Below are 25,272 nucleotides of genomic sequence, written 5' to 3'. Positions count from 1 at the left end.
GTCTACAAAGCCTTTCAACCCAAGAAGAAGCCGAGGCTCTCCTGATTAAACTCCGCGCCTCATTGATCAAAGGCGGCTTTGATCTCAGGCAGTGGGCCAGCAGCGATCCGCAAGTACTGCGCAGCCTCTCCTCCGAGGACAAGGCAGCCAGCAGCGAGACCTGGATGGCTACAATCCCGGGAGAAGCCCAGGAGATGACCCTGGGATTGGTGTGGCGATTCAAAACAGATTCGCTTCACTACAGACACAAGCCCCTGACTACGGAGCAGGGAAGGCCGGCGGCGGCGCCGACCACCAGACGGAGTGTGTACACAACACTCGCCCGACAATATGACCCGCTAGGATGTATTCTACCGTACACCACCAGGGCAAAAATGATTGTACGAGCATTGTGGGACAAGGACCAGGGCTGGGACGACCCCATTCCCGCACACCTTGCATCCACCTGGAGAGAGTGGGAGATGGAGCTCCACTCACTCCCAGGCGTTAATATGCGCCGAAGCTACTTCCCACCCACGGTGAGGCCAGAGACATGTAAAATGGACTTACACGTCTTCAGTGACGCCTCAGAGGTCGCATACGGATCAGTAGCCTACTTGCGGGCCCAAGAGAAGGGGGGAGAGATCTACACAGCATTTGTCCTCGCCCGCTCGAGAATAGCCCCACGCAAGCAACAATCTATCCCACGCCTAGAGCTCTGCGCAGCCCTAGCCGGAGCGCACCTAGCCACGCTCATCCAACGTGAGCTCACCATACCGGTGTCTAGAACAATCCTGTGGTCAGATTCCACGACAGTACTCGCCTGGATCAAATCGGACTCATGCAAGTACAAAGTCTTCGTGGGAGTCAGAGTCACCGAGATTCAAGACTTAACCGAAGAGTTAACCGGAGAAACAGAGTGGCGCTACGTTGATACAAAACAGAACCCAGCTGACGTCATCACCCGGGGGATGCCCCTGGATGACCTCACCCGTCGCAATGTCTACAGTGACGGCCCCGCATTCCTAAGACTCCCGGAAGGACAGTGGCCCATGCCTATCCCGAGGGAAGCAAGTCCAGAGGAGGTGGAAAATAAGAAGTCTGTGTTCTGTGGATTGAGCACCGTAGCCTCCACCGACCCTAACATAGACGATTGCACGTCCATAGAGAGTGCACAACAAAGAACATTCCTGCGGTACCACCCGGAGTGCAAGTCCCCCGCTGATATGTCAGCAGCTAACTACGAGGAAGCAGAATTGCTTCTACTGCAGCGAGCCCAGAGAGACTCGTTCCCCGATGAATTGGCCTGTCTACAGGGAGGAAAGCCCGTCCCATCCGACAGCAGATTAATTCATCTGGCCCCCGAGAGCGACGCTCATACCCTCATCAGAGTGGGTGGTCGCCTACGCAGAGCCCCCAATCTACCGGATGACATTAAATACCCGATCGTATTGAACAGCCGACACAAGGTCACAGAGCTGATTATAAAGAAATACGATGAGGATGTACATCACGCAGGAGCAGAAAGAGTCTTCGCGGAAATCAGACGTCGTTACTGGATCCTACAAGGAAGAGAGGCGGTACGACGCTTCCAGCGAACATGTCTAGACTGCCGCAAGTGGCGCGCGCAGCCCAGCATACCAAGGATGGCTGACCTTCCTCCATGTCGCCTCCGAATCGGTGACAAGCCATTCCACTCAACGGGTATGGACTGCTTTGGCCCGCTGCACATAAAGAAAGGAAGAGGAACCGAGAAGCGGTGGGGTATTGTATTCAAATGCATGACCACCAGAGCGATACACATCGAGCTTCTCCCGACCATGAGCACAGACTCATTCCTTATGGCCTTCCGTAGATTCACATCACGGAAAGGAAGACCGTCTACCCTATTGTCCGATCATGGGACAAACTTCAAAGGCGGCGAAAGAGAGCTGAGAGAGAGCTTCCAAGCTATGGGCCCAGAACTTAAGACCCACCTCGCTCCAGCACAGGTTGATTTCCAATTCAACCCCCCAAACGCACCCCACTTCGGTGGCACTTGGGAACGAGAAGTGCGCTCCATAAAGACAGCCCTGTACGCAGTACTTGGGGCCCAGACTGTGGCGGATATCGACCCAGTTACCCCCAACACACTCCTGATGGGGCGGCTAGATCCTGCATTACCCCAGACCATGTACCGGCCTGAAGAAGCGAACGGCCGACGAATGTGGAGGTACAGCCAAGTATTAGCCGACAAGTTTTGGAACAGTTTCCTACTGCACTACCTACCGTCTCTACAGACCCGCCAGAAGTGGGTAAAGGAGAGAGACAATTTGACAGAAGGAACAGTCGTCATGATTATTGATCAATCACTGCCCAGAGCTATGTGGCCGGCCGGCCGCGTAAGCAAAGTGATCACCGGTGCCGACGGCAAGGTCCGAGCAGCTGAAGTGCTCGTCCAGGGTCGCACTTACACCCGTCCCGTGGCGAGGCTCATAGAACTGCCTCGACTCCCAGACACAATCGATGATGACCATGACCCTATAACCCTATGACTTTGTGAAGTTGACTGACCCCTACAGCAAACCCTTATGTGTAAATAGACAACGCGATTAATCTGTCTCTGTTTAACTGATTAGGTCTGGGACCAATCAGGGGGTGGCTGTTGTGAAGGGCCAGATTAAACCGAATATATATATTTATTTATATATATATATTTAATTGTATTTGTATATTCTCTAATATTCCCTGATATCCCTTGTATATTCCTTGTACAATATGCATTGAATATCCATTCTAGCCTACTGAACATCCCATAATAGTCTCCATTCTACTATTGGTCGAGACCTTGGTGCCAGGCTGCCATACCCCTCAGACCCAGTTCAAACGTACCGCTCCACATGTACGAACAAGTCCTAGTTCCGCGTAGGAATCTGACTACCGCACCACTAATGGGACTATTTGTTCATAGTGCGTATATATACTGCGCTACTAAAGTAGGACTTCCTTTTCAGTCCAGTTTCTTACCCTCCAATAGAGTCACAGACGTAAAGCCTCCCCGCGACGCCACGTGTGGGAGTAAGGCCAAGTTCGCCTACCATCGGTATTGAGACATCGTGTATATTAATATTTGAATAGTCATATTTGGCACTATATCGTCGAGTTGGACGTAGTCTATTAAGCTAATAATAGTCTGTTAATATATAGTGCTTCGTGCGGTGAGAATACTACCGTAGCCAGCACCCCATCGTTTCGGGCAGAGAACTGGCTGCTTATCCAGGGTGGTTGACCCTACGTGAAGCTGCACCCGAGGAGCCCCAGAGCCGACGAGCGAGTGGACCTGTATACCGGATTATTCTACCGACGACAGCCCGCCTTCCCAGGCACGGATTATGCTTTGTATACTTTGATTATTCCATGGATAAAGACCCCCGACACTGCCGTGTGTTGGAACCCCCCCCCTGGAGAGGACGCAAGGTGAGGAGACGCTCTGCAAGACGAGGTCGCTTCACGTCTCTCCTCCGTGGACCGGATGACGCCGGCCCACAAAGAGTCCACCTGCTTTCATCTGTGGTCCAAGGATCGCCGGCGCATTGAACGGCACTACAGTGGGTTCACCTGGGATACCCTTGGCCGGATGAGGCAGCCGGATTCTACCCCCCCCCCCCCCCTTCCTACTCCTGTCGGCTTACAAGCGACCGGATTAACCCCCCCCTAGTGTATCCAGTATATAATCATTAAAGTATCATTGCTGTTATTCCTTAAACTATTCCAGGTCGTATATGTACCACCTGCGCCTTCAGAGATTGGACATTCTCTATTGATATACCGACGAATACTCTTGCCATAAAAGTGCATACTAATTTCCATTCATAAATGTGATTGATTTGATTAAGTGCTTGCTCTACACACCATCGCTGTGTAGAAATAAAGACCTATTTCTAATTCGTACATTTGTGTTGGATCCGTTTCATCTACGTGACAGTGTTCATCATAATATATTTATGCCGTGTACTGGGTGGCCGAATATTAAGTACAAAGGTAGTGGTAGTAAGTATCATATCTAGTAATACAGTCAGGGAATTGTACCCCTCAGTTACACTATTAATTAAAGTCCGAATGTCAGCGTAACGAACGAACGTTCGAACGTTCGAACGCTCGGGCTCAGCCTTAACACACACACACACACACACACACACACACACACACACACACACACACACACACACACACACACACACACACACACACACACACACACACACACACACACACACACACACACACACACACACACACACACACACACACACACACACACACACACACACACACACACACACACACACACACACACACACACTGCATTCTGGTGCAGGAATTTTGGAAATTTTACCCTTTAAATGCCAGTGTTTGTGATGGGCATCACAAATTATTGTAAAAAAGAAAAGAAAACACATATTCAATACATTTTTGAATGTTTACCCTTTAAATGCCAGTTTGTGTGATGGCATCACAAATTATTGTTAAAAAAAACACACAAAAAGTAAAATATTTACAATATATCAAATGCAAAGTACATTTTTCTGGGGGGGATTATTACAGGCTATGCATGTGTCAATGATTAGCAGCAACACATATTTTGATGGATTTTTTGTAATGTCAGATTTAACACCAACTCTTTTCAGAAATGTGGGAGTATTTCATTTTGTATCTGACATTACAAGAAATCTAAAAATAAATGGTTATGATCAGGGCTGAAGTTGAATTAAAGATTTATGACTGTTTAGACTGCATTACTCTCTGTCACAGTGATCTCCTGGTTGTTCCCCACTTAGATTATCTAACTATCGCGCTGCCGCAACCAGAAACACTGGCCTGGCCTGCTTCTAAGTTCAGTGGCCTGACTGCAAAAAAAAAAAGAAAAAAAATGTATAGCTTTTTTGGAAATGTTTTCAAGTACCACCAGCAGTACCACCAAGTACCACTAGTGGTACGCGTACCACAGTTTGAGAATAGATAACATGCAGCCACTAGATTTTGCACTAGAACACCAGCATGTAATTTATCCAATCAGACATGTTTTACAAAACAATTAAATATCTTTGGAACCGTTTGTGATTGAAAGTATATTTCTATCTCACCCACAGCTTGTTTGGCGGAGCGCGGAAGTTTGACTTAGTTTACAAAAATCTTGAAAACATCTAGATTGGTCTTTCGCATGCAGACCACTGCAAATCCCAGTAGGAGTTAGAGCAAGTTCAAGTTTCTTTAATAGTTGTCATACAGAAGTACAGAATACTTTTATACAAAATGCTTCTTACTGTTTCGCTCCAGAGACTGTGTTAGACAAGATAGTATGAAATAAAAATAAAAATAGTATAGCATGTAAAATAGAAGTGAAAATAGAGGTCACAGTGTTCAGTATAGACATATGTACAATGTTCGATGCAGAATAGAAGTAACTGAGTTACCATACAATATACAATATACTATGCAATGTACTAATATACAATACTATATAGTGCAGAACAGAAATGGGATGAGGTACAATTTAGGTACAATTTACAGTAAGGTGTGCGAGTTGTAGTGCAAATCCTTTACCAATAAATATAAAGTGTAAAGTGTGTTTAGGTGTTCTAAAGTGTGTAAAGTGGGTGCTGCAGTGAGTTGCCCGTTTAAAGTGAGAGTGTGCGTGTGGATGTGTGTGCTGTGTCAGTAGCGGCTCGTGGATGCTTCGCCACTAGGGACGCTATACCAAACATTTTGCAAACATGTACAAGGCACGCATTGGCGAATATTATCACCATTGCCATCGATCAATATCACAGTCAGTCAAATGCAACCACGTTTCCAATAGCCCAACACAAACACGCACTCTCTCTCTCTCTCTCTCTCTCTCTCTCTCTCTCTCTCTCTCTCTCTCTCTCTCTCTCTCTCTCTCTCTCTCTCTCGCTCTCTCGCTCTCTCTCTCTCTCTCTCAGATGATGTCAGATCCATTCAATAATAATCACATTTGTATATCTCGTCATTTTAAACAAGTTACCATTCATTGTCTGAGTGGTTATGCCCCACACGCGGCGAAATTAGAGAGAGAGAGAGAGAGAGAGAGAGAGAGCGAGAGAGAGAGCGAGAGAGAGAGCGAGAGAGCGAGAGCGAGAGAGAGAGAGAGAGAGAGAGAGAGAGAGAGAGAGAGACCACGGCGGGTGCAGCATAACAGAAGAGAGAGAGAGAGAGAGAGAGAGAGAGAGAGAGAGAGAGAGAGAGAGAGAGAGAGAGAGAGAGAGAGAGCGTTAGTTAAGCATTAGCTGAGTGGCTAACAGCAGCTAAAGTTAGCTGAGTTGGCTAAGAGAGAGAGAGAGAGAGAATTAACTCACTTTGTTTAATTGAAAGGTGGTCCAGCCGGAGGGCTTAATAAAGTGTATGTCCACTGACTGTCCCCCAGACTGTTGTCGATGTATATCCATTCCACTCACTGCCCACTGTCCAGACTCCAGACTGAATCACAAGTTCACAACACACAGCTTCGAACATGTTGCAAACTGTGGCTAAGGAAAAAACTGGCATCGCCGCGTCGGCCAATCAGAGAGCGTCTCCGCAAAATGCGGCTATGGAAATTCTAGACGGAAATTCTAAACGCTTGACTAGACCGCTTCAAATCGCGCCCGGATTCCAACATAATAGTCATATTTCAACGCACAACGCGTTACGCACTGATTGGCTGTGACGGATACAGCGATCGAACAGTGACGCGCACTCAGAGCGCTATCGCGTCTAGCCCGGGCCGAGAAATACAAACAAATAAAAAAATAAAGAAAAAGTGAGTCACTTCCTGTTCCTGAAAACGAGTATTTTTTTATTTTATATAGTAACGTTATATTGTGCATTGGAAACACAAACATACTTAAAATGAGTAAATATTATTCATTTTAAACATGTTTATATTATTTATAGGGCTATAAAACAAAAAACAAAAAGATAATTTTTCTTGTTCTACTCTCATATAACCAGGGGCCTGAAGGGGGGGCGGCGCCCGTGCGCCCCTAGTGGCGAGCCGCCACTGTGCTGTGTGCATTTGATGGTTGCTGCATAGTGTTTATTGTTCGTTGAGCAGCCTGATGGCCTGGGGATAGAAGCTCCTTCTGAGTCTTTCTGTGCTCGCCTTAAGACTCCGGTATCGCTTGCCTGACCGCAGCAGTTCAAAGAGGCAGTTCGGGTGGCTGGAGTCCTTGATGATTCTCTTAGCCTTCCCCCTGCACCGCTTGTTGTAAATTTTCTGGAGGGTGGGAAGCCCCCCTCCAATTGTGCGTTCGGCTGAACGTGTCACTCTTTGTAGTCTGCTACGGTCTTGTGCAGTGCTATTCCCAAACCAGGAGGTGATGTTGCCAGTCAGGATGCTCTCGATTGTACATGAGTAGAAGTTCCTAAGGATCTTCTGACTGACTTGGAACTTCCTTAGGCGCCTGAGGAAGTAGAGGCGTTGTCGTGCCTTCTTCACAACACTGTCAATGTGTGTGGTCCATGTCAAGTCCTCGGATATGTGGGCTCCGAGGTACTTGAAACTGTTCACTCTCTCAACCGGTGCCCCGTCGATGCTGAGGGGGCTGTAGTCCTTGACCCCCGACCTCCTGAAGTCCACAATTATCTCTTTTGTTTTGCTGACGTTCAGGGAGAGGCAGTTCTCCTGACACCACTGTGACAGATTCTCTACCTCTTCCAGGTAGGCCCTCTCGTCGTTGGCAGAGATCAGGCCCACCACTACTGTGTCATCAGCAAATTTGATGATTGTGTTGTTGTTCCGCTGTGCCACGCAGTCATGTGTGTACAGGGAGTAGAGGATGGGGCTCAGAACACAGCCCTGGGGGGCCCCTATGTTGAGCGTGATGGATGAGGAGGTGCAGTTGCCTGCTCTTACCACCTGGGGTCTGCCCGTCAGGAAGTCCAAGACCCACTGGCAGAGGTCATAGTTCAAGCCCAGGTCCCTGAGCTTGGCTATGAGTTTGGAGGGGACTATGGTATTGAATGCTGAGCTGTAGTCAATGAACAGCATTCTCACATAGTTCCCCTGCCTCTTGTCCATCATTTTGTGTCCTGTACTGTTGTAATTGTGTAGGGACTGTCCTGCTCCACTGATTGATTGATTGATTGATTAAAAACTTTATTAACAGATTGCAGAATGGGTACATTACAGTACAGCTCAATACACACAATTGTTAAGGGGATGCAGACCAGAGAAAGACTTTCGTCTTGTTTACATCAGGGTCCCCCATTTTCAATTAATCAGGAATTGAAACACCAGATCAATTCACTAGGGCAGGGGTGCCCAACCTTTTTTGAACCAAGATCTACTTTTTAATTTGCCACCTAGCCGAGAGCTACCAGCCCAAATTTGTCCTACTCTCGGCTAAGATAAGATAAGATATTCCTTTATTGATCCCCATGGGGAAATTCAGGCATAATAGCAGCATGGGGGAAGGGGGGGGGGGGGGGGGGGGTACAGGTAGTAAAAACAACACAAATGTCAATATAATTTACTATCTAACTAACTGAAAAATATATTCACAGTGTCATAAGGTGCATAAGGCTAGTATTAGTACTAATAGTATTACCCATTCAATATGCACATGACAGAAAATATTATATGCCATATAATATTTTCTGTCATGTGCATATTGAATGGGTAATACTATTACTACTAATACTAGCCTTATGCACCTTATGACACTGTGAATACTGTGAATATATTTTTCAGTTAGTTAGATTCTAACTAACTGAAAAATATATTCACAGTATTCAGTGTCATAAGGTGCATAAGGCTAGTATTAGTAGTAATAGTATTACCCATTCAATATGCACATGACAGAAAATATTATATGACATATAATATTTTCTGTCATGTGCATATTGAATGGGTATATAATATAATATGCTATTTTATATATCATTGTAACAGTGTAGTGTAGGACTTACAAGAATGACAAGACTGTAACTGTAACTTCTCAAGTTTATTTCACACTGCATACACAACACACCCACTCAGTTCAATGGGCATGAGAAAACATGTGTTTACATTGTCAAAGCAAAAGTGGAACAATACAATAAAAATATATGTACAATAAAAAAAGGAATAGGAATGATGTGTAAACAGAGCTGTCACATTGCAAAATGGAATACAATAAAAAAACAATTCCACAAAAAGGTCTGTCAACAGTCACTGATAGTTCTCCTTTATCTGTTTTTTAATTTTTTTTATTAAATGTCTCTACCTTAGTGAGAACGCTGGCACTGGGAAGAGGTAGCTAGTTTTTCAATGTCTGGGTTGTAGGAGCTGGTTGCAAGCCTCAGGCAGTCCACAAGATGGTCATCTGTTAATGTGGTTCTGTACTTGGACTTGATGATCTTCATGTGAGAGAAAGCAGACTCACACAGGTAGGTTGATCCAAAACATGCTGTTAAGTTCATGGCACATCTCCTGAGGTTGGGGTACTTCTCAGGCAGCAGTAGCTCCCAGAACTCTGCCTTCATCCCTTGTGTTGCCCTGGCTTTAATCTCAATGTCAGTTTGAAGTGTGAGGATCTCGTTCTCCACAGCATGGCTGTCCAGATTAAACAGTGTGGCCACTTTGGATGTGATGTCATCCACATCTACAGTTCCAAATGGAAAACACATGTAGCTTGCAACAGGTTCAAGTATTGAAAAGTCTGTGAAGCGCTTATCAAACTCTGACAAGATGCTTTGAACTTGCTCCTCATAATGTGTGCAATCAAACTGTGCAGTGTCCTCACCCTGACGTTGAAGTTCTGCTTGCATGTGAGGAAAGTCGCGTAGGTCACTGCGTTGCAGCCTTCTCGCCCACATGGTGAGCTTGCTTTTAAAAGCATTCACTGAGCTGATCATGTTTATTACACATTTATCCTTTCCCTGCAGCTCTAAATTCAGGTTATTCAGCATGCCAGTGACATCGGTTATGAATGCCAAATTCAAAAGCCAGTTGTTGTCCTCTAGATGTGTATATTCGGCATGTTTAGCAAGCTTGAGAAACTCTTTAATTTCAGGCAGCAACTCGCTGAATCTCTCCAGAAATTTACCTCTGCTCAGCCACCTTACATCTGTGTGCAGCAGCAGGTCTGTGTGCTCCGCCCCCGTCTCCTCCATATGTGCACGAAATAGACTCCTCTGTAGGCTCCTTGCCCTGACAGAGCACACAATTTTCATAGCGATATCCATAACGTCCTTCATATTTAAAATCTTTGCACACAGCACTTGTTGGTGAATTATGCAGTGGTAATTAAGGAAGTCCGGGAAAGCGTCGCTTTTTTTGCACAGTCCGATGAACCCATTATTACAGCCAACCATGGCTGGTGCCCCATCGGTTGTAATAGAGATGAGTTTATGGAGGGGTAGTTTGCTCTGCTTAGCGAACTCCATGAAGGCTTGAAAGACCTTTAGTGTATCCTTTAAGAGGCAATATGGTGAGCAGCTCTTCTTTTGCGCTCATGTCGTCAAAGGCCATTCTAATGTAAATACATAGCTGTGCCACATCTACCATATCAGTCGATTCATCGAACTGCAGGGAATAACACTTGCATGTATTAATGTCCCTCATGAGTTGCTGGTGGACATCTTCGGACATTTCCTCACAGCGCCGGGTCACAGTATTACGTGACAGCTGAAGGTCTTTAACAGCATCCATAATCTCTGTGGAATTACCGAAGAGTGAATCGGCAGCGGCAGTCAATGCCTCTTTTACACATTCGCCGTCTTTAAAGGATTTTTTCTTTTTAGCGAGAATGTGACTGACACGATAAGAAGCAATTGTTGCAGCTTTTGCCTTGGTGCTGGGCTTCGTAAAAGTGGACTGTTGTCCCACTAGTGAAGACTTCAGCTGCTGGAGTGCTGTTTCTTGTGCATCGTTGTATAATGCCGCTCCAAATTACCCTTTTTCGGCACAGCCACAGTTTGTTTGCAAATCAGACATACTGACTTTGCGTTGAAATAAACAAAAAAGTAAGCCTCCTCCCACTCTTCATGGAAATGATATGTTTTTGGTCTTTTGGCTGCTCCGGTTCTGCTTGCGGCGCTGACGCTGGTGCTATCCGGCAGCTCATCGGAGGCGGCGTTGGAGCTGCTCCCTGGCGGCGGCGGTGGCAGGCGCAGCTCGTCGGAGGGTCCTGGCGGCGGCGGCAGTGAAGTCTTGCTTGCGTTGTTGAAAACTAGCGTCCTCTGAATGAACCTCTTTTTAGCTGGTGGTGTTCCATTCATCTTGCAGTTTCGAGTGACTCAAGACTGGTCTCAGAGCCACGTTTATACTGTACCTACCAGGTGATGGGCCCGACCCCCACTCATGCCACTCCATGAAAACAAAGGCATCAATTTGCATCCCTATGGGTGAAGCTCGCTGTCCGGAATGTAGACGGTATCGATTGGCCCAGGACTGCTCGAACGTGTGTTGTCCTCCCCTCCAAATCAAATCAAATTAAATGATTTTCCAAAATAATCTCGCGGCCTACTAGAAACCAGCGCGCGACCTACCGGTCGATCGCGATCGACTGGTTGGGCACGACTGCACTAGGGGCTGGCTTTTCTCATTCACAGGATGGCAGCCATCTTTTCTACCGAATTTACCTGTTGCACACTGTACAACTCCCGAGACTCCCGAGACTGGTAAGTTACTTATTAAGGCTATACAATAAATCTAATATTCACAATGTCTCTCCTAAACCCGAGGGTAGAGTGCACAAACTCTACGTTGGCTTTGAGAGTTTTATTATACTGATATAAAAGTTATAGGCTGTAGGTTGTGTATGGGGGGGGGGGGTATGTCGCACATGGTCTGTTTGGTTAACGTTATAATGTACAGTAGTTGTGTTTGATTGATTGATTGATTGAATTGATTGAAAACTTTATTAACAGATTGCAGAATGGGTACAATACAGTACAGCTCACAATTGTTAAGGGGATGCAGACCAGAGAAAGACTTTCGTCTTGTTTACATCAGGGTCCCCCATTTTCAATTCATCATAACATATATGACATACACGACATACAGATAGACAGTACTGCTACATCTATACATTATGACATACCAGATTTGCAAATACAGTACTGTTTGTGATAAAAAAATAGTTTAAAAAAGAGAGTATATACATTTGACGTAGAAACTGTACATTGGAGGAGGTTGGGTAGGTGGGGTGAGGGGGAACTGTACATTGGAGGTTGTTAGGTGTGTGGTGTGGGGGGGGGGGGGTAGGCGGGGGGGGGGACTGTACAACTGTACAAGCAAAACTATACATTCGAATATCGACGAAACCATACTTAGTTCCAAGAGGAGGGTCTCGTGTATTCTTGGGTTAGGTAATTTACTGTACATTGGAGGGGGTTGGGTTAGGATATTTACAGGGGCCAGTTTCGAATTGCAGTCTCCCGTAGGTGTTCTTTGAGAGTGGTTTTTAAAGTGGGTAGTGATTCACATTCCTTTACAGCTTTGGGTAGGACGTTCCACATTGATGTGGCATAATTGCTAAATGTGTTTAGTCCCTTGTTTGAGCCGAATCTGGGTTTAACATGATTTGTGGAGCTCCCTCTGGTGTTATGGTCGTGGTATTCACTGACCTTTGGGAAGTATTTTGATATGTACATGGGTATCTTAGTCGTGTAGTGTATCTTGTAGACCAGGCCCATTGCAAGTTGCTGTACTCTGTCTTCTACTCTAAGCCATCCTAGGTAGTAAAAGTGGGCAGGGGTGAGGTGGGTTCTAGGAGTAAGGTCAAGTAGTAGTCTGACCAGTTTGTTTTGTGATGTTTGTAATCTTGTTTTTAGCGCCTTTGAGGTACTTTGGTACCATGAGGTGCAAGCATAGTCGTAGTACCCTTGAATGAGTGCTCCTGCCAGAGTCTTCAGGGTATTCTTGTTTACCAGAGAGGAGATCCGGTACAAGAATCTAGTTCGTTGGTTGACTTTTTTTTATTACATTTGATGCCATTTTGTCACAGGAAAGATTTGCCTCTAGGATGGAACCTAGGTATGTAATTTTGTCTTTCCTTGTGACAATATTGTCACCCACTGTAACTGAGAAGCCTTCGGTCTTCCTGAGTTTGTTATTTGATCCGAAGAGAATGGACTCTGTTTTACCCAGGTGTAATGATAGTTTGTTATCAGCGAGCCAGGTGCAGATTCTGCCGAGTTCTGAGCTGAGGGTTTTTTCAACCTGTAGCAGGGCTGAGTCGTCCGCGAACAAGAACAAGTTGCAGTCACAAGCTGATGACATGTCATTTGCATAAATTAGGAACAGTAGCTGTCCTAGTATGCTTCCTTGTGGAACACCACAGCTCACTGTGAGGGGGGGGGGGATAGGGTACCGTTTACCTCCACCACCTGTTCTCTCCCCTCAAGGTAGGATTGCATCCAGCTCACTGATAGACTATCAAAACCAATTGCTTTTAGCTTGTCAATCAGAATGGAGTGATTGACAGCGTCGAAGGCCTTTTGTAGGTCCAGCAGGACCATGCCGCAGTATTTGCCCACGTCCACCTCTTGTTTGATGTCGTCGTTCAAATAGAGAAGGCATGTGTCGGTGGAGTGGGATGTTCTGAAGCCAGATTGGAATTCGTAGATTCGATTTTTTTCCGCTAGATACTTTTCGACCTGTTTGTAGACTATTTTTTCCATGACTTTCGAGATGGAGGTAAGAATAGAAACAGGGTGGTAGTTGCCTGGGTCTAATTTGCTGCCCTTTTTGTGCAGGGCTTATGCTATTATTAATGTTCAAATTAATTATGTGCAATCCATTGGAATTAATTATTGTGTTGATGTCTCCAGTTGAAAGGTATTCATCTGTTGGAAAGTCTGAGTGGGGGGCTGGTCGTTGTTGATTCCAGATGCGGTCCGTGTGGGGGGAGGGGGAGTGCTCTGGCCTTGGGTCCAGGTTTACTTTGGGGGAGGAGGGTGCTCTGGCCTTGGGTCCTGGTTTGCTTGGGGGGAGCTATGCTAGCTAGGCTAGCAGGTGACGTGACCTTTGTTGTTTCGATGGTTGAGTCTTGCGTCGTGCTGGGCACCATGGTTGTAATCCCCGGTTCCCTCAGTCGCATCCTGTTGCTGGCCGCTCGTGCGCTCGTTGTTAGAGGCGCAGGAGAGCCAGTATTGCTCCCATAGAGCGGTGGAGGGTTGTTGATGTTGGTCGCGATGGTAACTGTCGCTGTTTGTGGAAGTAGCCGCTGTTGTCTCACCTGCCGGCGAGTGATGACTGGGCCTGGATTCAGCTGAATGTCTCCCGAAAGAAGCAGGTAAAGGAAAATCATGGATAGATCCATCCTGCCAGACGGGGGGGGGGGGCAAGTTCTTACGATCCGGATTCGATTTTAGCAAGGCGTGGATAGAAGCGGTTCCTATAAGCCATTCTTATAGCAGACTTGTGTGTGTGTGTTCACGTCCCATCTCTGGTCTTTGGAAAGACCAGATGAGGTCAGAGGAGTTTGATAGTATTTACTGAGGATGGACAAATAATGTTGATATTTAAACATAAAAAATATGATACATAATAAATGTATACATGATCATGCAACATAAAAAAAATTGTTGTAGGAACGGTTTGGGAGAGGGAGGTAGGGAGGGGTTTTAGGTTGTGTGTTGTGAGTTCCAAAAAATGGAACTTAAAGTTTAAACAACAGATAAATATGAGTTTTTAATTGTATTCACTGTATGAGTAAGCATATTTTCCATCTACAAATCAAACTCTTCAATAACGTGTGAATATACTCCATATTTACATGGTGAAAGACATTCCCATATTTACATAGTGAAAGACATTCCCACATTCCCAACAAAACAAGATGGTGCTGCTAAGACCGGCTGCCTCTCTGTGCGCTCCGTCGCGACTGTGCTTACTTTTGTTAATATTTATAGTTTTAAGAGTTTTGTTTGTACCAACTGTAGGTGCATTTAATGTGTATGACCGTCAGTCACTCATAGACATTGGATTACGGGAAACTTACCAACTGGATTGCTCTCTGGATCAGCTCTCCGAACAACAACAATGGCCTGCCGAGATCTTGAGAACATCAGGACCATACCTCGACAAAGGAACAAAGGGACCAGGCGACGAGGAAGGAGAGCCGGCGTCCGAAACAGACTATAATAATAATAATAATTTAGGACCTGCTCAGAGGTCATCAATCGGCACACATGCGATGCATGCATGCAATTCGTATCTGCGATTAACCCATCCCGTCGTCCTTCCCCCCCAAGGGCAGCCGGGAGCAGACAGGCGTCAACGTGAGCCGCGCCAGGGGACCAATCCAAGTGCTCCTGTCCGTCTTCGTCAAGGACGCCACAGCGTTAGCGATCTATTGTTGTGCATGTTTTTCCATTGGGTTTATCTTATCGGGGGGGAAACCCTTGCGAGCACGGGGAGAACATGCAAACTCCACACAGAAAGGCCTGGGAGATACCCCACCTGGGTAACTGGCATTATGGAAACCTGGTCCCCAAGCGGGAATCGAACCCTGGACCTTCTTGCTGTGAGGCGACAGTGTTAACCACTACACCACCGACTGCGAGCCAGGCAACATACAGGAAGGATCACACTATCCCACTCAAGTCCTATCCGCGCTTAGCAGGCGCCTCGACCGAACTGTAGGAGTCGCTGTTTACAACGACCCGGACCCACCCCGCCAGCTTCTCCCATCCTCTAATACTGCCAATTGTATTAGTGTGAACGGCCAGCCAAGCTGGTGACAAACCCCGGAACTGTGAGCTGGATTCGAACAGGCGAATCTAGCCGCTCCGGGGTTTGGTGACGAACGCAATCTCCGTTACGCCACCTGACCGCCCTAACGTCGATCATCTTGATCGGAGTGTATATTCCACCACAAGCAAACACAGGTGACGCGCTGTCCAAACTCCATGACGAGGTAAATAGAATCCAAGCAGCGAATGTTGACGCTGCTATTGTGGTTGTGGGTGATTTCAATAGCGCCAATCTGAGAAGAGTATTGCCAGACTTCTACCAGCATGTGACTTGTAACACCAGAGGCGGTAATATTTTAGACCATTGCTACTCGCAATTTAAGTGTGGTTACAAACCTCATTCTGCCAGTGGTTTCGGCAAATCTGATCATAACGCTATCTTCCTCCTCCCAAAATATAAACAAAGTCTTAAACGCGCGCCGGTAGTCTCGCGAGAGGTGCAGAAATGGACTGTGGGATCAGAGGAAACGCTACAGGCTGCACTAGAATGTACAGACTGGGGTGTGTTCCGAGATAACACAGATAACATTAATGACTACACGGAGACAGTGCTGGACTTTGTTTGTACTTTGGTGGAAGAAACAATCCCCACTACCACAATTAGAGTTTACCCAAACCAAAAGCCCTGGGTAGACAAATCCGTCCGTGAGGCTCTGAAAGCGCGCACCTCATCCTACAACGCCGGGCTTGTGGCAGGCAACATGAATGACCACAAGGTGGCGACATGAAACGTGAGAAGGGCAGTGAAAGAAGCAAAGAGGCGCTACAGGGATAAAATTGAACTCTAATATGAACAGGCTGACTCTAGAGCTATGTGGCAGGGCCTCAGAACGATGGCAGATTACAAAGGCACCTCCCTCAAACTGAACAGTGACATCTCCCTAGCAAATGATCTCAATACCTTCTATGCGAGGTTTGAGGCTGGGAATAACAGCACCAGCCTACAATCCACTGCAATGGAGGGGGGGGACACTGCTGATGGAGACTCAGTGTTCAGGTTAACAGAACATGAGGTGAGGAGGACCTTCAAGAAAGTGAATATCAGGAAGGCAGCAGGACCGGACGGTATCCCCGGCCGCGTCCTAAAAGTCTGTGCCGACCAACTGGCCCCGGTATTCACTGACATATTTAACCTGTCCTTGGAACAGGCTGTCATCCCCACCTGTCTGAAGAAGTCAACTATTATCCCTGTACCCAAAAAATACAAGCCTGCTTGCCTCAACGACTACCGCCCTGTAGCTCTCACCTCCATAGCCATGAAGTGCTTTGAGAAGCTAGTGAAGGGCTACATCTGCTCCTCCCTCCCCATCAACCTGGACCCCCTGCAATTTGCATACCGCCCCAACAGGTCCACGGAGGACGCCATAGCCCATGTGCTGCACACAGCAGCATCACACCTGGACAAGAGGCAGGGGAACTATGTGAGAATGCTGTTCATTGACTACAGCTGAGCATTCAATACCATAGTCCCCTCCAAACTCATAGCCAAGCTCAGGGACCTGGGCTTGAACTATGACCTCTGCCAGTGGGTCTTGGACTTCCTGACGGGCAGACCCCAGGTGGTGAGAGCAGGCAACTGCACCTCCTCATCCATCACTCTCAACATAGGGGCCCCCCAGGGCTGTGTTCTGAGTCCCCTCCTCTACTCCCTGTACACACATGACTGTGTGGCACAGCGGAACAACAACACAATCATCAAATTTGCTGACGACACAGTAGTGGTGGGCCTGATCTCTGCAAACGACGAGAGGGCCTACCTGGAGGAGGTCAAGGTTCTAGCGGGATGGTGTCAAGAGAACAGCCTCTCCCTGAACGTCAGCAAAACAAAGGAGATGATTGTGGACTTTAGAAGGTCGGGGGTCAGGGACTACAGCCCCCTCAGCATCGACAGGGCACCGGTTGAGAGAGTGAACAGTTTTAAGTACCTCGGAGTCCACATATCCAATGACTTGACATGGACCTTACACATTGACAGTGTTGTGAAGAAGGCACGGCAACGCCTCTACTTCCTCAGACGCCTTAGGAAGTTCCAAGTCAGTCAGAAGATCCTTAAGAACTTCTACTCATGCACAATAGAGAGCATACTGACTGGCAATATCACCTACTGGTTTGGGAATAGCACCGCACAAGACCGTAGCAGACTACAGAGAGTGGCCCGCTCAGCCGAACGCACAATTGGAGGGGGGCTTCCCACTCTCCAGGGCATTTACAAAAGCGGTGCATGGGCAAGGCTAAGAGAATTATCAAAGACTCGAGCCACCCAAACAACTGCCTCTTTGAACTGTTGCGGTCAGGCAAGCAATACAGGAGTCTCATGGCAAGCACAGAAAGACTCAGAAGAAGCTTCTATCCCCAGGCCATCAGAATGCTCAACGAACAATAACACTATGTAACAACCATCAAATGCACTCACAGCACACACATCCACACACACACAGACTCACTTTAAACATACAACTCACTGCAGCACCCACTTTAACCACTTTAGTACACCTAAGCACACTTTATATTTATCGGTAAAGAATTTGCACTACCACCCATACCTCATTACACCTTACTGTAAATTATATTGTACCTAAATTGTACCTCATCCCACTTCTGCTTTGCACTGTATAGTATATTGTATGGTAACTCAGTTACTTCTACTCTACATAGAGCATTGTATATATGTATATACTGAAAATGTTTGTCTACGTACTTGACTTCTATTTTATACTTGCTATACTTATTTTATTATCTATTTTTGCCTAGCACAGTCTCTGGAGCGAAACAGAAAGAAGCATTTTGTATAAAAGTATTCTGTACTTCTGTATGACAACTAATAAAGAAACTTGAAACTTGATTTACATGGTAAAATTGATTGATTGATTGATTGAAAACTTTATTAACAGATTGCAGAATGGGTACAGTACAGCTCAATACATACAATTGTTAAGGGGATGCAGACCAGAGAAAGACTTTCGTCTTGTTTACATCAGGGTCCCCCATTTTCAATTCATCGTAACATATGAGACATACATGACATACCGATAGACAGTACTGCTACATCTATACATTTATGACATACCAGATTTGCAATTACAGTACTGTTTGTGATACAAAAAGAGTCCAGAAAGAAAAGAGTATATACATTAGACGTAGAAACTGTACATTGGATTGGGTAGGTGGGGGTGGGGGGGAACTGTACATTGGAGGTGGATGGGTGGGGGGGGGGGGGGGGGTTGGGTAGGAGTGGGGGGGGGGGGGGGGGTTGGGTAGGAGGGGTGGGTGGGGGACACTGTACACCTGTACAAACAAACACTGTACATTGGATTATTGACAAGACCATACTTGGTAATTTACTGTACATTGGAGGGGGTTGTGTTCGGACATTTACAGGGGCCAGTTTCGAGTTGCAGTCTCCCTTAGGTGTTTTTTGAGAGTGTTTTTGAAAGTGGGTAGTGATTCACATTCCTTTACAGCTTTGGGTAGGGCGTTCCACATTGATGTGGCATAATTGCGAAACGTGTTTAGTCCCTTGTTTGAGCCGAATCTGGGTTTAACATGATTTGTGGAGCTCCCTTTGGTGTTGTGATCGTGGTATTCACTGACCTTTGGGAAGTATTTTGTCATGTACATGGGTACCTTGGTCGTGTAGTGTATCTTGTAGACCAGGCCCATTGCAAGTTGCTGTACTCTGTCGTCTACTCTAAGCCATCCTAGGTTGTCAAAGTGGGCAGGGGTGAGGTGGGTTCTAGGAGTAAGGTCAAGCAGTAGTCTGACCAGTTTGTTTTGAGATGTTCGTAATTTTGTTTTTAGCGCCTTTGAGGTGCTTTGGTACCATGAGGTGCAAGCATAGTCGTAGTACCCTTGAATGAGTGCTCCTGCTAGAGTCTTCAGGGTATTCTTGTTTACCAGTGAGGAGATCCGGTACAAGAATCGAGTTCGTTGGTTGACTTTTTTTATTACATTGGATGCCATTTTGCCAGACATTCCCATATTTACATGGTGAAATTCCAGTTTGAGGCTTAAGTCTTTATTTGGACCACTTGATGTGTTGTGCAGGTGAGCCTATGTATGCTTGTGTATGTATGTACCTTAGGGATGTAACAATAGATGATCCCATGTCTGTCATCCACTATGAGGTTCGCCAGCTCCATGTCAGTCATGTCTTCTATCAAACGTCTCTTCTCGCTTGCGCACATCTCCCTTAGCAATCGCTTCCTCTCTTCCTGATGCTGTTCCGCTATCTTGGCACCTGTGATGACGATGATGATAATAATAATTTGTATTACTATAATGGTGCATTAGATTGAAGTCGCAACTAGGATAAATCCAACCTCCTAAATGCAATGGAATGGCGCTCGAGGTCGGAATTCCAACTACTCTAGGAAATGGTCTCTCAACTCATCTTGCAGATATCTGACGTAATTTCAACATGGTGTTGGACACTATAAACTGTACACAACATTGTGTAATTCTTTAGATGATTGAAGTTAGATTCTTATCAATACCAGTGTGGCCATCAGGATGCTCAATGACAATGACACTATGTAACAACCCATCATCTACACTCACAGCACACACATCCACATGTACACATTCACTTTAAACAAACACTCACCTTATCACTCACTTTACTCACTTTAATCACTTTAGACACTTTAACACACGTTATATTTATCTATTATCTTATTTGCACCTTACCCTACGTTTTGTACCTCATTCCATTTCTGCATTGTACCTCACTGTTACTCTTTTTACTCTGTATTGTATATTGTATGTATATTGACTGACCATTCCTTTATTTTACTTACTTTTTACTTACTTTTTTACTTTTTGTATCTATTAATGTATGAAGCACACTCTCAGGGGCTCATACAGAAACAAGCATTTCATCATAAAGTATTCTGTATTTTATTATGACAAATAATATACAAACTTGAACTTGAACTTGAACTAGAACAGTGTTTAATCATCGTGCTCAGAAACCAGCCACACAAACACCAGCTTCTTCCGTGGTCATGCGTTCTCCAGATAGACAGATCTGTAAAATTGAGTTTCCCACACGCAATCAGGCAGAAGGACCCAGCTTCAATTCGCAATAGCTGCGACCACAAATCTTTGTGGACTGGCAAACCAACCGACAGACGTACAGTATAGAGCCGCTGGTTGCAGCGAAAAAGAAGGGCACCTTGAATGTTGTATCAAGGCAAGAATGACTTGGAACCCACATGTCAAAAAGACTGGTATGGTCCTTACAATTAATTCACAAGGCCTATTCCTATTCATCAGATCATTGATTGCTTAATCAGTATTTAGTGAACCAGAACAACCAACTACCAAAGCTAGAGAGACCCAGCTACATCTGTGATGTAATCAAAAGACAAACAACAGGCCCATATCACTGTATAATCACCTTGGTTCTCGATCAGATGATGAATCTATTTTTTTAACATAACATCTGCCATATGGTGGAAGCTTTCTATCATTGAACCTCTAACCCCAGCAGTGTTAGTGATATTAACCCTTTCACTGCCGCACTACCAAACGGTTAACCCTTTCACTGCGACAATACACAGAAGGTTAACCCTTTCACTGCCACACAACAGAAGGTTAACCCTTTACTATCACACAACCGACGGTGACCGTCGGTTGTGTGATGGTAAAGGGTTAACCTTCTGTCGTGTGGCAGTGAAAGGGTTAATGGGAGGACCATCGGTGGATTTAGCCGTTACAATGTCACACACTGGCTACTATTTATACTCACGGGTGAGACTCATAGGGGTAAACAGTTAGCTTCTTTCAGATTCTGAAAGACGTTGTGAGTTACAGTAAATGTAAACAAAGGTAATCCAAACTAAAGGGCATCAAAGGTGATGTGACCGCTCACTAATCCAACTCTATGCATAGGGTGGGGTCAACCAGCGTCATAGTTTCCAATGTAAACACATTCACGGGACCAGCCAGGACCTTCACATTAATTAATCCTGGAAATGTATGCTAGCAGTTAATGAATAAAAAACGGAAGATAATCCTAAATAATCTAAAGGTAATCAGAGGTCACGGCACACTGCTGCTCATTAATCCATCACAGTACATTGCTAGTTCTCATCTGCAAACCAAAGCAAATCATTATCCAAACCACACAATATGAACCAGGATCAGAAGGTCATTCTGTTGTGAGTCAGCCTGTATGACAGTGTTATCGGAAGAACAAGGAACTGTGTGTGTCATTAGCCAATTTGTCTACAACAATTTAGCTAAATTTTACTCATCGTCGTATCGTTCATTAGAAATGTTGTAGTGTCCAGGGCCCTCATTTATCAATAATGTGTAGAAAGTGTTCTATTTTTGCTCCTACGCACGGAATTTAGAATGTCTCTACGGACAGAAAAATCTGGATTTATCAAACGTGCGTACACGGCTCGTACGCACACATGCAAGTACTCCGTGTTGATAAATACCAATTGTTCTTACCGTCTATGCTCGTGCACGATTCTAAGTATTTGCATACAGAACCGCCCCTAATCAACCATAATATGGTAATTAAACACCCCCATGGGAACATGCCTGTTTGTGGAATGTGGAATAATGGCTTAGCGAACTAAAATGAGAAACTTCACTGAGAGCGAGATTGATCACAGAGGTCATCTAACCAACAAATTGAAGGTAGAAAGCATTTTTCTTTGTGAACAATCTTATTTGGAAACATGACACACAAAATAATAGTATTTAGCTTTTTATTTTAAACAATATTTAACCGTATGATAAAAAATAAATAAAAAATTTGAATAAATAAATCCAATGAAGTTGGATTTCACAGACAACTCTGCTGAGGAGGAGGGAGCATCCAGACTATCTTCGGTGCGCCGGGAGCCAAGGGTGTTGACTGACGCAGTCCTACAGAACCAGCACATTGACAGAAATAAATTACAAGCTGACCAGTCATTTGCACTATAATGACTGAAATGAACGAGTCACTGACTGAAGCAAATTGCTGCCCTTGCAACCCAATGGAGAATAAAAACTCGTAACCACTATTTTGCGCTTGCGTTTGAGTCATTGTGATAATCATACTGGAAAATAAATGCCTTTTTTTGTTTAGGTTTTTTAAAGTTAGATTAAGACAATCACACACATGCAATTTGAAATAAGAATATAGAATACCATGGGCCTATAAATCACCTTATTACTGTATGGCCAAGTCATACATACAAGTCATATACACAAGGCAGCAAAGACCGTGAATTAAATCTAAACGTGACACCTTTTTTTTCCTAGACGTTCACAGAAAGGTAAAGAAACAATATATGTTATTTTAGGGCAAAAATTATGTGATATGGTTGGACTTCCGCTGTCGCCGGCTGGTGTGAACTGGGTAGTGTAGTTTTATGAAATCTAGACGAAATCGAAAGTCTCTTTGTTAGGACTACAATTTCTTCTTTTCGCGTCGAATTCATCCGGTTTCCGGTGCAATGCGCCAGAGATTTTTTTAGGAATTTACTATTTTATTTTATCTTACCTCATTGATATCTTATTTTATTTATCGTACTACTACTACTTATTGGACACACACACACACTCTGCACCTTATCATGCACATACACTACACGCAAGATACTTTCTGTTAGGGCTGCAACTAACGATTATTTTGGTAGTCGACTAATCTGTCGATAATTTTTTCGATTAGTCGACTAATCTAACGATTATTTCTGTCACACCCTCCATCTCTGCTTCCTGTGGGCGCGGCTCCTTTTCCGGGCTCTTAGCAGACTTCTTAGCTTAAGATAACAGACCGACAGTAAGTTTGGGGGAACTAATGGGATAACTGGTTGCAACAAAAGTGCAACTAGGGCTAAAAACACAATGAAATAAAATAATAATAATAATAACAAATAATTATCCTTCTTAGCAGACTTCTTAGCTTAACATCCCAGGGAACTAATGGGATAACTGGGGATGTTGTTTGCTCCTGACAAGAGTCTCAAAGTCTGGGGTGATGGTAGACAAAGCAACTCTGAGGTCATGCTCAATGTCCAATCTGCTCCTCTGCTTTGTCTTCAGCTGGACCAGAGCTGAGAAGCCACTTTCACAAAGATAGGTAGTGCAATTTTTTTTTTTATTATTATAATTTTTTTTAATACGACGCATCAACGCACAAATTCGGCGTCAACGAGTTTTTATGATCGACGTCGTCGATTATGTCGACTAATCATTGCAGCCCTACTTTCTGTAAATAATTTACTAATATTTTATCTTACCTAACTTTCTTTTATTATTGTGATGTACCTATTATTACCATTCTTGTATTCATTCTTAAGAACATGGGCACACACCAGTTTGTCCTATCTACTGTACGACTGCCTTTCTGCATTCGTAAATCCAAAAAGAAACTGTTCGATCATGCCAAAATCAGTGTAAATTCATATTCAACATGTGTTTTCCACTTACCTGGCCCATGTAAACAGATAGACTAGAGATTACATAAATAAGAAACCTCCCTTGGCCACATAGCAACTTGACATGCAGTCAGATTCTCTGTCTGGTCTTCTCTGACTGACATATCAACAGGGGTGTAAAAAGTACCCAGAAATTATACTTAAGTGAAAGTATGGGTACTGTCTCAAAATCTGACTCAAGTAAAAGTCAAAGTATCTGGCTAAAAACACACTTGAGTAAAAGTAAAAAAGTCCTACTTTTAAATGTACTTAAGTACTAAAAAGTAAAAGTAATTTTTTTTTAAAGGGATAGACCAGGGGTCTCAAACTCATTCCATCGTGGGCCAAGTTTTCATTTTAACTATACATTGCACCAGGTAAGTTAGTTGAAGAGGTGAGCCAATTAGTGAAATCATCAGCTGGTGTTTAGGCAAGGCTGGAATGAAACCAAGCATACACTCTGCCCACAATGGAATGTGTTCTGCGATAGACAATGCTGAAATGAAAGAACAGAGGACACTTATTTAATGCACTTCTCCATTGAAGGTAAACTAACATGGACGGCATTCACATCACAGCCTGAATAATATCACAATATTAAAGACAGAATACTGGAGTACCCTGAATAATATCACAATATTAAAGACAGAATACTGGAGTACCCTGAATAATATCACAATATTAACCACAGCATAATGAGGATCTGACTGCCTATTCTTCTGATAGCAGGTGTTTAATCAAAGTTCCACGCTTTCTAGTGTTGCACAAGGACCAATCAGCATGGGTATGGGCGGGTTCATTTTCCATTGATGGGGATTTGATTGGCTGTTTACCTGCGGTCACAGGATTAATAACGTTAACGTTAGTTCGGCCAGATAAACAATTAACATATACTAATTAAAATGGTTGGACCTGTGAGATTTGTACTTTGTACTTTGTAGGTCTGCATTTTAAATGTATTTTCTCTGAAATGTAATGGAGTAAAAGTACAAAGTATACAAACCTAATAATACTTGAGTAAAGTACAAATCCCCAAAACAGTACTTAAGTATTAATTTGTAACGAAGTACAATTACTCAAGTACTTTACACCCCTGCATATCAGACTGTTCTAGATAAATTTTTAGGCTTTTGTCTAACTGGCTTCTAAA

General features: G+C 44.6%; 1 protein-coding gene across 1 annotated transcript in view; it reads right to left on the bottom strand.

Moving 5' to 3' along the window:
- LOC311235544 (carbohydrate sulfotransferase 12-like) overlaps nucleotides 1-19,850 on the bottom strand; it is a gene marked incomplete at both ends in the record, with an annotated part of 89,524 nt that extends 69,674 nt beyond the window's left edge. The window contains one exon of the mRNA XM_084323013.1: nucleotides 19,779-19,850. Coding sequence (XP_084179139.1) covers nucleotides 19,779-19,850 — 72 coding nt within the window. The remainder of the gene's footprint in view (nucleotides 1-19,778) is intronic.
- Nucleotides 19,851-25,272: the final 5,422 nt, after the last annotated feature.

This window comes from Notolepis coatsorum (genome assembly GCF_963971535.1).
Source record: "Notolepis coatsorum genome assembly, chromosome: 10".
Taxonomy (NCBI): Eukaryota; Metazoa; Chordata; class Actinopteri; order Aulopiformes; family Paralepididae; genus Notolepis; species Notolepis coatsorum.
The sequence above is the reverse complement of the archived record's forward strand: the minus strand, read 5'-3'. Positions and strand labels throughout refer to the sequence as shown.